At 32.3% G+C, this 18,033-nt stretch overlaps 1 protein-coding gene across 1 annotated transcript; it reads left to right on the plus strand.

The window, feature by feature from the left end:
- The first annotated feature begins 1,159 nt into the window (after positions 1-1,159).
- On the plus strand, positions 1,160-13,006 carry LOC140435974 (uncharacterized). The gene is made up of 2 exons (XM_072524686.1): positions 1,160-4,667; positions 12,612-13,006. The coding sequence occupies exons 1-2, from the start codon at positions 1,160-1,162 to the stop codon at positions 13,004-13,006; spliced, it is 3,903 nt and encodes a 1,300-aa protein (XP_072380787.1).
- The last annotated feature ends 5,027 nt before the right edge of the window (positions 13,007-18,033 follow it).

An 18,033-nucleotide genomic window follows, 5' to 3' on the forward strand; every position in this document is an offset into this window, starting at 1 on the left:
AAATAGGGCCACTTAATGAGTTTCTGACAATCACAGAGTTTTTATCATTCTTAGATCAAAAAATACACAGCCTAGAAAACTCAGAAGATGATAAAGGTAAACCCAAGTCATCCTCTGAGACAAAACGTAAGTATGAAAAGGCTCCTTTTTCAAAAACATTTTTAGCATCACACAAACAGTGTCATCTTTGTGGACAGTCACATTATCTTTATGGGTGCAAATCATTTCACAAATGATCTATCTCAGTAAGACGAGCGGAAGTTGACAAAGTCAAGGGTTGTTGGAATTGTTTACGGGAAGGTCATACAGCTCAAAATTGTACAATGCGGGGTTGCAAAATTTGTGGTAGGAAACATAGTACACTTCTACATTTAGATTCACATTCATCAGGGCACAATGAACACAACTGGGAACGAAATACACAAGGCAAAGATAGAATACATCTACAGAGTCAAAATTCATCACATTCATCAGGGCACAATGAACACAATTGGGAACGAAATACACAAGGCAAAGATATAACACATCCACACGGTCAAAATTCACTTCAACTTCAAGGTTCACAACCACCAATACCACGGACACATAATCAAACTCAGGGTTTACATTCACAGGGACAATTTACACATTCTCGAACACTAGAGCCAAATAAGCAAGGGCAAGTTACACATATTCAGGCACATGAGGTACACTTACAGGGACAAAGCACAAATTTTAAGGGGCAACATGATTTAGGTGATGGGGTAACTCACTCAGTGTATTTGGGACAGGTTAAGACTAAGGACTATAGCACTATAGAAGATAGGGTACAAGTTAGCTAATGCAATCATACCAATTCAATTCATACAAAAACAGAGATTCTGCTTTCAACAGCATTAGTTTACATGCAAGACAATTTTGGAAACTTTCATGAATGCAGAGCCTTGTTAGATTGTGGGTCTCAATCAAACTTTATTTGCAAATCATTGTTAGAAAAACTCAATATCCCAACGGAAAAGGTAGACATTCCAGTGGCAGGTATCAATCAAGGTATTACAAAAATTACACGGGCCATGAAAGGTATAATACAATCTAAAACATGTAGTTATAAAGTAAGTGCATTTATGTTAGTTATAGATAGATATCTGACAATTTACCAGCTTTTAATCTTAATTTAGAAATGATTGACATACCAAAAAACATTATGTTAGCTGATAGCTCTTTTGGAGTTTCAAAACCTGTTGAATTATTGTTAGGTTCATCTATATTTTGGCAATTACTATGTGTAGGGCAAATAAGACTGGGAAAAGACAAACCTATACTTCAGAAAACCAAATTGGGATGGGTGGTATTAGGGCCTGTGAGAACAATTGACAAAGGGGTACATTTTTCGGGTATGGTTTCATGTGACTTTTCTGCACTCAGCTTGAATAAACAGATGGAACAATTTTGGAAAATTGAAGAATTGGATATACATAAAAAATCCTTATCAGTAGAGGATAAACATTGCCAGGAACTGTTCAACTCAACCACAACTAAGGATTTACATGGACGTTATATAGTACAATTACCACTTAGAGAAGATATTACAAAACTGGGGGATTCTTACAGCACAGCAATGAAGAGATTTCAAAACTTGGAGAAGAAACTGAACAACAATTCGAGTTTGCGAGAACAGTATCACAAATTCATGGAAGAATATTTAGCATTAGGACACATGACAAAAATAGATGACCGGGAGCTACAGATACAAGGAGATATACCAAAATATTATATACCACATCATGGGATACTAAAGACATCATCTACTACTACCAAGCTTAGGGTAGTCTTCGATGGGTCTGCTAAAACAGACAATAATTTGTCATTGAATGATGTATTAATGGTGGGACCAAGGCTTCAGAAGGATTTATTACACATCTTGCTACGGTTTAGAAAACATAAAGTTGTTATTGCTTCTGATATTGAAAAGATGTATCGGCAAGTTCTTATTTCTTCAAAACAAAGGGATTTACAAAGAATTTTTTGGAGATTTTCATCGGACCAACCTATGAGCACATACAAATTAAACGCAATAACTTATGGTTTAGCACCATCAGCCTTTCTCGCAATAAGATGTATACAACAAGCAGCATATGAACAAATGTCAAATTTACAAGAAGCTTGTCAAACTATTTTGAGGAATTTTTATGCAGATGATCTATTATCAGGAGGGGACACAATTGAAGAGGTTAGGAAGTTAAAACAGGACATCAGTTTCATTTTGAGCTCAGCAGGATTTCAGCTCAGAAAATGGGTCTCAAATAAACCAGAAGTATTTGAAGGGGACTTACAAAATAATCAAAAAGTTGAGCATTATTTGTCTGAAGACATCACTAGTAAAACTTTGGGGTTGTACTGGAATACTCAATTGGACATCTTGCAGTACAATATTAATTTTAATATACAATCTCAGACAACCAAAAGATCAGTATTATCAATTATTTCTCAAATATTTGACCCTCTGGGTCTTGTGGGACCAGTCATAATCACGGCTAAGGTAATTATGCAATCATTATGGAAGCTCAAATTGGATTGGAATGAGTCATTACCTCAGGATCTTCACACCGCTTGGAACAAATTTAAGGAAACAATTTTAGATTTACACCAAACACAAATTCCAAGACATGTGTTATGCTTACAACCAAAGGACATTGAACTTCACTGCTTCAGCGATGCATCGGAAATTGCATATGGGGTAGCAATTTATGTACGGTCAATAAGTCACGATGGGTTATATCATGTGCATCTACTATGTGCTAATTCAAGAGTAGCTCCGTTAAAGACAATCTCATTACCAAGGTTAGAGTTATGTGGGGCGTTACTCAGCGCAAAACTTGCCAGGGAAGTTATACATACAATGGACATAAGATTTAATAAAGTGCATTTTTGGACAGATTCGACAATTACATTACATTGGATAAAGGGCGAGGCTTCAAAATGGAAAACATTTGTGTCACATCGGGTTTCAGAGATTCAAAATTTGACTAAAACATATGAGTGGCATCACATCCACTCCAAAGAAAATCCAGCCGACATCATATCCAGGGGGATGGAACCAAAATTACTTAACGATTCCTCACTTTGGTGGAATGGTCCAAAATGGCTAATGGAAGATAAGGAGAAATGGCCTTATTTTAATATAAATGACTTAAGTACTTTGGAAGTGCCAGATAAAAGGCCAGTTAAATTTTCATTAATTGTTACAACATTGCATACAATTTGGGATAGATTTTCAAGTCGTAACAAGTTACAAAAAACCACAGCTTATATTCTGCGATTTATAAATAATTGTAGATTGCCAATAGGTAAACGTAAATGGGGTATACTTACTGTTGATGAAAGGGAGGGCGCACTAATAATTCTAATCAAAATGGCTCAATTGGAAACATTTGGTTCAGACATTTTGTCAATAAAAAGATTGGGCTCATTATGTAAGACAAGAGGTCTCATCTCATTAAACCATTTTTTAGATTCAGAAGGTATTTTAAGAGTTGGTGGACGTTTACAAAATTCAGATTTACCATTTTCACAAAAACATCCAATTATCTTACCAAAAAATCATGTGCTCACACGGCTTATCGTTGCTTCATATCATCTTAAACATTTACATATGGGACAACAAACTTTATTATCTATTTTACGGCTAAAATTTTGGGTTCTTTCAGGGCGTAATACAATCAGACATATTCTGCACAAGTGCATAACATGTTTTAGGGCAAGGCCAGTTACGATAAATAATCTAATGGGTCAATTACCTAGATCACGAGTAGTAGCATCCAGACCTTTCCTTAATTGCGGTATTGATTATGGTGGTCCCGTTCAGTTAAAAACAAGCAACCTAAGAAATTGTAAAATTGTTAAGAGTTACATTTGTATATTCACTTGCTTTACTACTAGGGCAACTCATATTGAATTGGTTTATGAGTTAACTACAGAGTCATTCTTAAACTGTTTCAAACGTTTTGTTGCTAGAAGGGGTCTCTGTCAAAACTTGTACTCGGACAATGCTACAAATTTTGTGGGAGCAAACAATCATTTGAAGGAACTGTACTCATTTATAAGTGATACAAATATCAAGTCAAAGTTTCTCCAGCATTTTGCTGATCACCAAATCAATTGGAAATTCATACCTCCCCACTCTCCTCATTTTGGCGGGGTATGGGAGTCAACTATTAAGTTTGTAAAATATTTAAAAAGGGTATTGGGGGAAAACAAATACACATATGATGAGATGTATACTCTCCTGACACAGGTTGAATCATGTTTAAACTCACGACCCCTCTTACCATTGTCCAATGATCCACTTTACCTTGGTGTACTCACGCCAGGACATTTTTTAATTGGAGATTCCTTAATGGCTGTACCACAAGAGGATCTCACAGATGTCCATACAAACAAACTCAAGCGATATCATCACCTCACGCAAGTTATTCAACATTTTTGGGCTAGATGGTCGCGAGAATATTTGTCATCTCTTCAGCAACGTACAAAATGGAAAGCAGCAAGTCCTAATATCCAAAGGGACTCGATGGTTATTCTCAAAGATGACAAACTTCCTCCAATGAAATGGGAACTAGGAAGAGTAGTCGATGTGTATCTGGGCAGCGACGGGATAGTGCGCTTTGTGTGTATTCGTACTGCTCATGGTACATTCAAAAGAGCATGCGCGAAACTATGTATTTTACCGATTAGTGACAATTAGCTCGTCCGGTTATATAGTTGTTGACACTATTTCGGTCTGTTGAAAGGCATGTGTTACTTCAGCCTTTCAAGGGGGGCGGCATGAACAGTGTGGTTAAGCCGACTCTGTACGCGGCATCTACGCGCCGACTCGTGGCAAGGTGTCATGTCAACGAGGAGAGACAGAACCAAGATGGCGAACAAGAACTGACAGTTTTTACGTTTTTTAATTTTACATATAAGTTTTAAGTTGTAATATGTAGTTTTAAAATAATAAAAACCAAATATACAGTCCACTTAAGTCGTACGGATTTATCATACCCAACTACGGCTATCCACACAAAACAGACCTGAACACATTAGTTTTTGTTTTCTGTCTTATTTAAGAGTTTATTGTTCATTGCATAGTATAGGTTCATCGATTTTTGAATTATATTATTAATACCTGTTTCCTGTCTTCCGTTGTCTTCTAATTCTACTCCTAAGTGTTGTAAGGCTTCTGCTTGTTTTATATGTACTTATTTTATTTTTATATTTATCTTTTCTTCCTCTTCATTCTCTCCTATTATCATAACTTTTGCTTTATTTTTATTAATTGTCATTCCATATGTTTTTAGTACTTCATTCGATATTTCCATATTTCTTTGTAGTGGTTTTTCATTTTCGGCCAATATGACGACGTCGTCGGAGAATTCTCCATATACTCTTCTTAAATTTCTATAATCCTCATGCTTTTTTTCACTTTTAAGTAACATTCCTTAATTATTCCATCCATGTATATTATAAATAGCGTTGGACTTAATCCTCCTCCTTGTCTTAGATTCTCGTTAGTTTTGATGTTCTATTTTGACTGATATTATAGCTGATATTATTGTTGTAAATGTCCTTAATTACCTTTATCATTTTTTTATTTTTTCACCTTTCTTTTCTAATATCTTATTTTTACCAAAAGCCTTTTCAAGGTCTATATACACCAGATACATCTTTTTTTCCTGTTGTTGATATTTTTCTATTATTTGTTTGATGGTAAATATATGATCATGGGTGCTTCTGCCTATTCTGAATCTGCTTTGTGATTCCTCGAGTGTGCTGTGGCTTTATGACAGTACTTAAGAGTGTGTGAATTCCTTTGTAGTTGCTTCAATCCGTTTTATTACCCTTTGTATAAATCGGCCGAATTTGAGGCTTCCGCCAGTTAATTGGTATCTGTTCTTCTCTCCATAGGGCATCAAATATCTTTAGTAATAACTCTGAGGCATTGCACTTGTTATTCTGTCATACCCTGGTGCCTTGTTCCCATTGCTCGTTTCTACAATAGCTTCTTGCAGCTCATTTATGGTTATTGGATCTACATTATCATCTTCTATTCTTTGGTTCAACTGGTTATTTTCTTCTTGATAGCAGTGTGTTTGTAGCATCTCTTGGAAATATTCTCTTTTCTTATTTGTAACTCTTATTCCTAACTACATACGCCGTCATTGTCCTTTGTCCCTTCATATATCTTGCGTAATTTTTGTATATTTTTCTGACTTAACAAACTAGTTTCGCTGCCATACATAACTGAAGGTTGCACAATCGTTTTGGAAATTCTGATTTTCGTATTCCTGAATACTAACTAAGATTTAATCAATCTGTTTAGTACTCTTACAGCTTTACTTTCTTTATTAATTATTTTTTTAATTTCAGTATCTGCTTCGTCTCTATTTGTAATCGTCACTACAATGTATTCGAATTGTCATTTCAAACTATTTTGTTTTATTTTCGATTACATATACTTCAAACTTTTTCAGTATTGTTTCCATTTTTTTACATATTCTTATTGGTTCTGATTTTGATTCCGTAATTAATGCAATATCGTCTGCAAAAGCGATAACTTCTATACGATTCAAGCTCTCTTGTAGTATAATATACTATCTGTCTCTACACCACTTTGTCGTAGGATAGCTTCTATGATAAGGTTAAATAAAGTTCTGGACAGTGGATCTCCTACTCTCAATCTTTTCGTTAGCGTGAAAGTCTCTGATAAATTTCCTTTCAGGATAACTTTATTTAATGTTCATTTTAAGTTTATTTCCTTAATCATATTCATATTTTGTTAGTCGGCTTCTTATTAATAAAGATAATATCTTATATGCATCATCCAATAAATCAATTCGTCTATAATTTTGGCATAGACTTTTATCTCCCTTTTTGTGGATCAAACATATGGATGCATTTTTCCTTGTGGTAATTTCTCATTTTTTCAAATATGTTCAATTTGGTTGTTTATTCGTTTGAGCAATAGCTGTCCACCTTCCTTAAATATCTCTGCCGTTATACCGTTTTCTCTTACACTCTTGTTATCCTTCAGCTGCTTTATTATTTCCGTTATCTCCTGATCTGATGGTTAGTAAGTTTTTCACTCCTCCCTTTTCTTAAGTTTTTCCTTAATTTATATCCTTTTTTTGTTTGCTCGTCTCTATCAATATCTTTTTTGCTTGCATTTGCCCCTTTGGTTTCCATAGTCGTGTCCTTATTCTTTGCCTTTTTCGTCTTTATTTGTTCACATTTCGGTGCTTCTTTTAGTTTTTTGGGTCATTACTATTAGATGAATTGCCTACGTCTTCCAAAATTCTTTTACCTTTATTCCACTTTAATTTCTTTCAATCAGCCTTCAGTTTCATATACCCTATTTGTGTCTTCCTTTCTCCTTATATAATATTTCTCTGTCCTGCAATATTTTTAAGTTTGCTTTTGTTTTCCAGCACACTCACCTTGTCCGACATGTTTTCCATTTCAGCGAGGAATATTTTGTCGCCTATTTTGCGACCTTCTTTCAATTCAATTTAGTATTGAGGTCACGATTTGTTTTCATAAATTGCTCCAGTTTATCTTTAGTATCTTTTCCATCATTAGTTTTCAAATCTAAGCTTTTATAACTATATTTATCTTTCTCTTGTCTTTCTCCAGCTATTAGATTCTCTTATTTGTTTCGTTAAGTCCCTTCTCTAGTTCTAAATTTGTCTGTTTCAATTCTATAATACAATCCAGTATTTTTTGTTTGTTCTTTACGCAGTTTTCTCATTTCGGTCATTATTTCGTAATTTTTTGCTAAAAGTTCACTCATCATTTTAAACATATCCTCGTTTTGGGGGCTGATATTGCTCGGTGACCTCTTCTTTAATTTGCTCTTTTCAAAAATCTCTTTGCTTTCTCTTTCTCCTCTATTTCTCTTTTTCCAGTTCTCCTCACCACTACTGTCATTTAGACTCCACCTGTCTTCTTATATACTCCGCCACTGTGCATTTTGTACTTTTAAATTTTATTAATAACTAAAATAAATAAAAATGTAAATGTACGGAAACCTGAATTATAGACTTGTTCTTTCTGTTAACGATTGTTTATCGCTCTTATCACCCGTTAAGCACAAAAAGGCAACGCCCGAATTAACTCATTACAGGGTTTAACCTTTATCCGAACGGTAATTAAAAACACTAAATTTACTGATAATATAATCCAAAAATATAACCGATTCACTTACTTCATAAAAATCCTTGTTTGACTACACTTTAACAACATTTATTGTATGCAAATTATACTCGAAATCACCCAAACCAGAATAATGTCTAAATAAATGAATAGATTTAGTAAATCAATAGAAAATCTTTAATTTAAAATAAAATATATTAACAAAAATAATATTTTTGTAGTCAATATTATTTAAAGATAATTTACTAAAACAAAAACATAACATAAAAATCTTAATTTATTTATTTTCCTTGCAACAGTGCCCATCGTTTTCTGCATGTTCATCTATTCAAACAACTCTCAAGAACTCTATTAAATTAATTTTCTTTGTTTAATTTTTCTAGTGTTACATTCTTCTCCATATGCTTTAACACCTGTGCATATTTCTCAAATGAACCGTTAAGTTGTATTTTCGTTTTGTAGTATAACTGCAAAAGGTGCATGCAAATTGAGGATCTTTACCACACTCTTTGACGTGATTATAGAGTGAACCAGCAATTCGATACTTTTTACAACATACTGTGCATGTATACAGGCATTTCTCTAAAAAACGTTGCATTAGTTTTTAATAAATTTTAAACAATTAAAAAAAAACACTAAGATTTTAAATAATAGATTACATTACATTACATTCATTTCTAGTTACTTATATTAATTTAATTATTGAAATTATAGTTGTCAAAAAGTCTCTATTTTTTTTTGCTATTTTCTTTTTCGGCCTAGATTCAGTTTAAAATCAGAATACTGAATTACGTCATATATATTATACAGGGTGCGCCATGAGGAACTGTATATACTCCTACCTCGTATGAAGGCCCCCATGGGGAATAACAAATGACCATTAAAAAGTGTCTGCTCCCATTGTTTAATAATATACAGGGTTAGTTGTGAATTTTGACTGAACTTTCTATTCGTCATAACTTTTGAACGGTATTTTCGGTGTGTCTCATATTTTGGTCAAACGTAACTATTATCACCTAATGAAGTGAATTGTTTGAACTAGAAAAAAATCAGGTCCGGTTTAAAAAATTAGTTCGTTTGTTTCATAGAAAAAATTTCACCCTGCATACGGTTTTTGAAAATTTTTATAAGAATTTTATAAATAAGACAAATAGGCAAATATAATGACATATTTATTTTTTCCCACGCGATTACTTAATATTTAATTAAAAAAAATCAATTTTGACTAAGAATTAAAAGTTCAAAAAGTCTTTACAACTTCGTTGTTCGTTTGGCCAAAATTTTGTCTGCTCTTGTAGAACCTACTTAAAATTTTGCTGAATTTATGGTTTCCACACTAGAGTGTGCTATTTTTATTCCTTTTAAGTTTTTTTTACATTTTTACATGAACAAATACGGGATTACAGATAAGACTAGGTTACATGATTTTACACATTTGTAAGCACACAATGTTTTTGTGAAAAATATTATCTTTCCGCAAGAGTTTACATATAGCCAAATGAAAAAAGAGTAAAATAAGGTATATTACTAAATTTTTTATACACACACCTTATACATAATATTAGTATTTTAAATTAAAAGAAATTCTGAAACAATTTTAAAAAATTTCGTTTTTGGAATCAGATAACTAAAAAATAAATTATCTTTGGACATTGCACTCTTTATTTGATTTTGAAAATAATCTTAACTGATGACTGACGGTCTATGTTGGCCAGTGAGACAGTTTAGCAGTTATTTGTTGAGCTGGGATTATCTTAAAATTAACTAGTGGCGAAATTTCATGAGATTTTTCCAATTGCGCCTTATTGATTTATTGAATAGCTGTTCTTCTTCTAAAAAGGAAAATAAGTAAACTAGATCTAAATATTTTAGTGCAAAATTTACAGTCACAAATAATACTCCCATAAAACAAAACACAAACATCATACTCTTATCGGCTTATCAAATACTCCCAATTGTACTTGTGGTAAAATAGGCGATCTAACACATATTATATTAGAATGTGATTTACAAATTATTAATATAAACGAACTTTATAAGGAATTGATAAATTCTAAGTGTTGTTTTCCAACAAACCTTAATCTTTTAATATTTTCTTGCATTTACAAACATGTTAAAATATGTAAATATAAGTTGTAAATAGTATATAGGCATAATCTGTTAATATGATTTGAAAAAAAAAACAAAAAAAAGTATACCGCACAGTAAAAAAAACATAAAAGAAATAAGAAAATAAGAAAATAGGAAAAGAACAAAAAACAAAAAAATAAATTAAAACAAAAAGAACAAAAAAAGCAAAAAACAAAAAGCAACAAAACAAAAAAAAAACAAGAAAATAATAAAAGAATAAAAAAAAAGATAATAAAAATATATCAAAACAAAATTTATGTATCCATAAAAATATACCTAATATGTAGTACTAACATTTGACTATGAATCTGAAATCAATAATAATTAAAAATTCAGTCGATTTTAACAATAAACACAAATAAGTCTGGCTAATTAACTCTGCCAAAGCCATTTTTCAGAAAAAAAAACACACACACACACACAAACGGTCTGGAATATTTAAAAAAAAAATGTATTTGTAATAGACCCGTGCTGAACCTTTTGCTTTTAAGTGTATATGATTTTATCATAATTTCTGGAAAAACTAACAGTCCAATGAAAAAAAGTTAAATGGCAAAGTTGAAGGTAAGATTTACAAAATTTTATTTGCGCTTTTTTTTACATAACCTCAAAATTTCGTTTAGCAATTTATTCGTTTATCAAAATAAGATGGAATCTTACTTTTTTCGCGTAAATAAACAGTATATAATAAATAGCTCAAAATTGTACATGATTGAACAAAAAATTTTCGAATAAGAGTTTTTTGTTTTGTTTGCACTAATATTAGAAAGTAGATTTCAACGAACAAAACGCATACAGACTTTTTTTAAAAAAGCAGATGACATAAAAATTTTCGATTGAAAATTATGATGCTTTTTCGATAATAAATTAAAATTAGGGAAGAAAATATATATTTTGAATCAAAAAAATTAGTGTGGTTGAGACATAAAAGTTTTTACCAAATTTCTAGAAAATTTTTTTTTTGCAGAAGATAAAAATAAAAACTCAAAACTCAGTTATTTGAATTGTTCGCATAAATTTTAATGTTATGTGAAAAAATGTCAATACAAAAGTTGTAGTCCTTTTTATTATCTACACCTTCAGGAACGACAAAATTCTAGTTAAAAGACACCAACAAACACCAGTACTATGGTGATTTTGCCTATCGTACCAACACACTCTCAGGACGAAGATACCCTAACCAGCTCTCTGGACTTAGTAGTGACCAATAATCTAGCACTACAAACAGAAATACATTCGCTAGAGAAAGGAACAGTAAATCACAATCTCATACTGCCATAAATAGGAACATGGAAAGTGTACTGCCCAACAATAAGGAAAAAGAATAAAACAAATTATGCAAACTTCAAGCGATTAGTGAGCAAAGGTATTGGAAGCACCCCAACAATAGAAAATCCATGAGATCTAGAAGAAAAAGTCGTAAAATTTGAAAAAATTATATAAAAAAAGCTTTACGAAACAGTACCAGAGAAAAAGGACATACGATCCATAGAGGTAGGTTTAGGGAAATAAACCCTGAAATAAGAAAAATCATAAGCGAAAGAACAGAGCCAGTAGAAAAAAAACCCAGAAAGACAGAAATAGGACAAACCGACTAGATCGACAAACAGGCACTATTAGAATACAGAAACTAAAAATGGGACAAGCACGTGAAAGAAACAGAAAAACGAGGACAGAACGTGAAAAAAATATGGAGGCTAAAAAGAATATTAAGAAATGATAGAAAACCAATTCCACCACTCCACATTGAAAATGAAATCGTGTACTTCAAAGAAGAAAAAACATTGGTGATGAAGAGGACTCTCTCTCTCGAGAGAGAGAGAGAGTACATTAAATTATCACCAAGACGAAGATATTGACTTAATCGAACCACAAGCAGAAATGCCCGAAGACCACAGGGCACAATCACCCCAATACCTCCAAGGAAAATAAACGACTCAGGCAGGAAAAGCTCGCCAAAAGAAGCATTTACACCAGACGAAATAACAAACAGGGCTCTAAAATATTTCTCAATCAAAGCCTTAGTTTTATTAACAAATATTACAAATGCAATATTGAGATACAGGCTCTTCCCAAATCGATGGAAAGAAACCCATGTGATAATGATTTACAAACCAGGAAACAACAGCATTTTTCTGCAAAATTACAGGCGGATTAGCTTACTTCCAGCAGCCAGCAAAATAGTAAAAAGAGTCATAGACCTAACCAAACAGAGACAGACCAGCTCAAGATAATTCCTGAAGCACAATTTAGCTTCAGAGCACAGCACGCCAGCGAACATCAAGTTCATAGACCAACCCATTACATTGCAGGTGGATTCGATGATAAACAATATACAGGAGCTGCCTTCCTGGATGCAAGTAAAGCCTTTGGCGGAGTAAGGCGTCAAAGGCTAGTATTTAAAATGAGAGAATATGGACACAGCGGGGCCATGACAAGACTAGTGACCTCGTACCTTGGTGACTGGAGGTTCAGGATCCGAATAGGAGCTGACGATATAAGAACCCCCAGAACTTTACTCAGCCTATATGCAGACGACACTGCTAGAGCGGCAAAAGATAGAAACCTGGATATAGCCGTGAGAAACCTAAAGACTGCAATGGATACAATAAAAGAACTGATATATCCAATGAAAAATAGTAATAAATCCAAAGAGGACCCAAGCGGTTATTACGCAAGAGTTGGACTAGGTGCCCGGGCAAGCTAAAGCACAATCATGATATATCAACAATGATAATAGCAGCGTTATAGCGTCTCACGCTGTCCAGCCTAACTAGAAGAAGTATTTCATGTTGGAGTACTTGCACCCAGGACTCTTTCTTTTGGACTCTTCCTTTTGGAACAATAGTTTCCATTCTATAACTGTTTTTTTTTGTCTTAAAAATTATTGACGTATTCTATTATTTTAACGCATAACTAGAAAACTGTAGGACGTATAGGTTAAACAATTTTATTTTAAAACTTTTTTAGCTAATATCCGAAAATAAAATGACATGTGATTTACATATAGCCTAATCTTCGACACTCTAATAATGTTCAATTTTACTTATGTAAAATAGACATATAGGCAACAGGTAATACATATGAAATATTTGAAACGTTGAAAGTGGATAAATACAAAAGAGATTAACTTTGTAATGCTAATATAACAGAAACCGAACTAGCCAAGGTGCAATATGTTCATATGGTCAAGTCTTAAAAAATTTGACCTTTAAATTTCATACGAACAAGCTGAACTTTGCTGAGAATTTTAATTTTGGGACCCTAAAAAAGATACAAAAAAAATTTGCCTCTCCTACCCCCGGACTTTTGTCAAGCACTTACTTTAGCGTTATTTAGCTCTTTTTGCGTAGAATGAACCTTTCAGAGAGACAAATTTTGATGACATTTTAAATTTCAGTTATGGGAGAAATTTTTTTTCGTATGCAATGTGTGTATTTTGCCGAAATTAGGTCAATATCTATAAAGCTCTTAAATAAATAAACGTTGCTCGATTTTTAACATTTTTTACGATTTTCATAAGACTAATAAAATTTATCACTTCCATTAATCGGTCGCTGTGAAATTTCCTGTGCTAGAACTTAATCTTCAAAACTTATAACAAAATTGGATTTTGAGTTTTGGCAACAAATATGAGGCATTTCAAATATGCCTAAAAAAGGCTGAATTTAAACTTTCACAATACAAAGGATCTCACGCCAAGGAAAATGCTTCCACGAAGATGACATTAGGTAGAATTTTTAGCAAAAATTATGTAGTTTTGGAAAACGTACTTCTCCAATCGCATAGAAGGTGTTTTAAAGTTCTAAATATTTTAGATCGTTTGTAATGTGAAAATTCAGCACCTTTGTGGTATATTTCAAATGTCTCATATTTGTTGCCAAAACTAAAATCAAAACTTTAGGTCATAGGTTTTGAAGATTTTTTATTTTTGAATTTTTGAAGATTTTGAAGATCATTTAAATTTTTGTGGATAGGACACTCTCGTCAAAAGATATCGAAGTTTTTCCGTCGAGGTGATACAAATTTTATTTAAAAAATTGTATCCACACAAACTAAATTTATAATATGACTTACTGATACATACAATAATTTACTATTTATTACTATGAATTAACCAGAATTTAAATAATAATTTAATAGTTTTCATTGCGACGTTTTGATTTCCACTTAGGAAATCGGTCGAAATAAAAATCGAAAAAATTAACGATTTCCGAAGTGGCAATTAAAACGTCAAACTAAACGTATTTTAAAATAAAATTGTGGTTAATTCTCAACATAAATAGTAAATTGTATTAAAATGCCACAAGAAAATACCTTCAGAATATAAAATAAGTACAAAAGGTATTAAAATTTCTGCAATTAGGTATATAAAAAATTAAAAACAATAATTTTGTCAGTTTAAGTCATCAATTGCACTTACAAGTTTTTTGTGGAAGTTTTTATTATTCAAGATATCTTAACATAAAGTCATATAAAATTTTGGGATATATGTAGTGATGTATACATATAAGGTTTTTTTTCAATTGAAACCCATATTTAGCAGATATCTTATTGTTTCACCAACTGATGTATATCTTGCTTAAAGAATTTTTGTGGCTGGTGGTTAAAGATTTCTCTTACGGTATTTTGCACTTCTTCGTCCAACTAAACGATTACCTTTTAACGCCTTTTCAGTACCTCAATGATGTGAAAATTGCAAAACAAGATCTATAAGATGTAGATTTTCTTTGTGAACATGAGGCCGAGCATTGCCGTGCAGAAGAATGACACCACATGAAAGCTTTCCAGGACGTTGTCGTCTTATTCATTAATTTAGCTTCTTCAAAGTTTCATTATACAAATTTGCGTTTATATGTGCTTCAAGATATGTTATATATAGTGATCTATACATATAAGATTTTTTTCAATTGAAACCCATATTTGGCAGATATCTTATTGTTTTACCAACTGATGTACACCCCGCTTAAAGATTTTTGTGGCTGGTGGTTAAAGATTTCTCTTACGGTATTTTGCACTTCTTCGTCCAACTAAACGATTACCTTTTAACACCTTTTCAGTAGCCCAAAGATGTGAAAATTGCAAAACAAGATAAGATGTAGATTTTCTTTGTGAACATGAGGCCGAGCATTGCATTGTCGTACAGAAGAATGACACCACATGAAAGCTTTCCCGGACGTTCTCGTCCTATTCCTTAATTGAACTTCTTTAAAGTTTCATTATACAAATTTGCGTTTATATGTGCTTCAGGATATGTAAACTCTATGATCAAGTGTCCTTCATGGTTAAAACATGACTTGGTCTACAGAAACTTGAACTTGGAACTTGTTTGGTGGCGGGGAAATAGCCTGCATCCATTGTATCGATGACTTGCTGGATGGTTCAAAATAATAACAGCATGCTTCGTCGTCAACAATTGTTGACGATAAAAAGTCATTACTGTCTTGCCTGTATTCCGTAAAATATTGGAAACATAAACCCATTCCCAAGCTTTTTGGATCCTCTGACAAAAGGCAAGGAACCTATTGTGCACAAACTTTGCTGTAACCCAGTTTGTATACGATACTAAGGACATCCTATGGTGGTAAATATCCAGTGGAAAACAGAATGTTGAATTCTACCAGTTACTTGTTGGATAATATTATTAGGACTTCCCAAGGTTTTAGTAAAGACCTCAAGACCATAAATGAAACTGTTTAATACTTCTATGTAAATGTAAATGTAAAAATAAAAAAAAACTTAATTGTTTGTAATAATGAAATAAAAAAAAATGTTACCAATATATTATTAATACAAGTTACTTGTTCGACGTTTTTAAACAGAATGTATTTTCCGACAGCAAGTTGATTTCAGCCAGATCTATTAACGATCAGCCGTGGCCGATTATCTTATCTTCCGTCAAACTGTCGCCGGGATCAAATTTTGCAAAAGTCGACAGGGGCGTCGTCAGATCATTTAGGTTTTAACATCCTATACTTACAGCAACACTTTCTGAAATTCAACGATTTTCTCTAATCAAGCCTTCCATACATGCCACATTCCTGTCTGTTGATGCAGTACTAATATACCTGGTCGCAACTTATCACGTGTCTCCTATCTTTCACTCTTAAACCACCTTTTCTTGATACTAGGATACGCAAAACATGCGTTTCAATACACTGCTTTTATTCGAGTATGAATTTTCAATGGCTATAGATCTTCAGCACACAAAATTTAATTACAACATGCTGATTATATTTTAATAGATTGTTAACAACAAGCGACATTTTTAACTAACAATAATTAAAATCACAGTCAAATGAACTTCAGTCTGACGTTTTCAAATATTGTTGTTATCAACACATTGCAGAACGCCAGTTGAGGGTGATTACAATTGTTTCCAAGACTAACCTGACCAAAGATAGTATTCTCTTGAACAAGCGTATAATATTAGTATAATATTCGCTATGTGCAAGTTCCGAAGAGCGACACCTAGTGGCATAAATCAGCGAAGGTGTTATATATATAATTATATATTATATATTATATATTATATATATATATATATATATATATATATATATATATATATATATATATATATATATACATACGAAGTAACAAGAATTCCAGAGACCTCTCTCTGATAGTAAATTAGGTGAACCGCAAATACAAAGCCTCTTACTAGAGAATTTGCGGTTCACCTAATTTACTATCAGAGAGAGGTCTCTGGACTTCTTGTTACTTCGTATAGATGTCGCTGCTAGCGTACGTGGCTGTTATTTTGGTTATAATAACCAAATACTAGACTGCATTTCATTTCAGTTGAACTTCCACAAGTGCTCCTGATGATGAGTTGAATAACTCGAAACACGTGTAGAGCAATGGTGGAGTTCCGATTGAAATGAAATGCAATCTTTTACTTTCATATATACATATATATATATATATATATATATATATATATATATATATATATATAAATATATATATATATATATATATATATATATATATATATATATATATATATATATATATATAAACTTGGAAAAAATTTGAATTGATTTTTAACTGTAAAAATTCGTAAGTATATTTTTATGTTTAGATTTTATTATTTGACATTTTAAATTGGGGTTATGAGGTTATTAAAAGGTAAACATTGTATGCAGTAAATAAAATTAATTATTAAATTGCAGTATTACTTTACTATAAAAACTGGATTACACAAAATAAATCATAAAATAACTTTTCAACCAATTACTGAGTCAAAGGGAAAAGCTTTAGTTGTGGCAAAACCATGTTAAGAAAGTAGAAGAATTAAGAAAAAATGGGCAAGGCTATTTAATACAAGCAAGTGTTATTAGACAAACTTCAGTTACCTCTTAGCCATATGATGCAAAAATATATGTAAGTTACTATTTATTAAATGTTCTATAATTTTTCAAATTATATTCGGCCTCATCTCATAAATAAATAAATTGTAGTTTCCCCGCCTATGGCTAATTACTCACATTTTAAAGTTAGTATAAACAACCACTCGAAACCTCTTCTCAGCATCTCTGGTCTATACTCTTCACTCTTCAGTCTTCGTTTATGTGATAATTGCTACACACACAGCGCGTAAAACTAATTCGGCAACGAATTACAAAAAAAAAAAAAAAAATCGTTCACGGCGTCATTTATCATATCCAAATTCATAACACCGAGCTTGAAAAGTGATACTCAAGCAGAAATTTCAGATAATGAAAGTGT

This window comes from Diabrotica undecimpunctata, chromosome 3 (genome assembly GCF_040954645.1).
Source record: "Diabrotica undecimpunctata isolate CICGRU chromosome 3, icDiaUnde3, whole genome shotgun sequence".
Taxonomy (NCBI): domain Eukaryota; kingdom Metazoa; phylum Arthropoda; class Insecta; order Coleoptera; family Chrysomelidae; genus Diabrotica; species Diabrotica undecimpunctata.

What these genes read in the sequence shown, in the direction of transcription:
- LOC140435974 (XM_072524686.1), top strand. Translation starts at nt 1,160, where the DNA reads ATGATTGACATACCAAAAAACATTATGTTAGCTGATAGCTCTTTTGGA. An exon ending in GTGTATTCGTACTGCTCATG is followed by an intron (nt 4,668 to 12,611) that starts GTACATTCAAAA and finishes ATTACATTGCAG; the next exon opens with GTGGATTCGATGATAAACAA.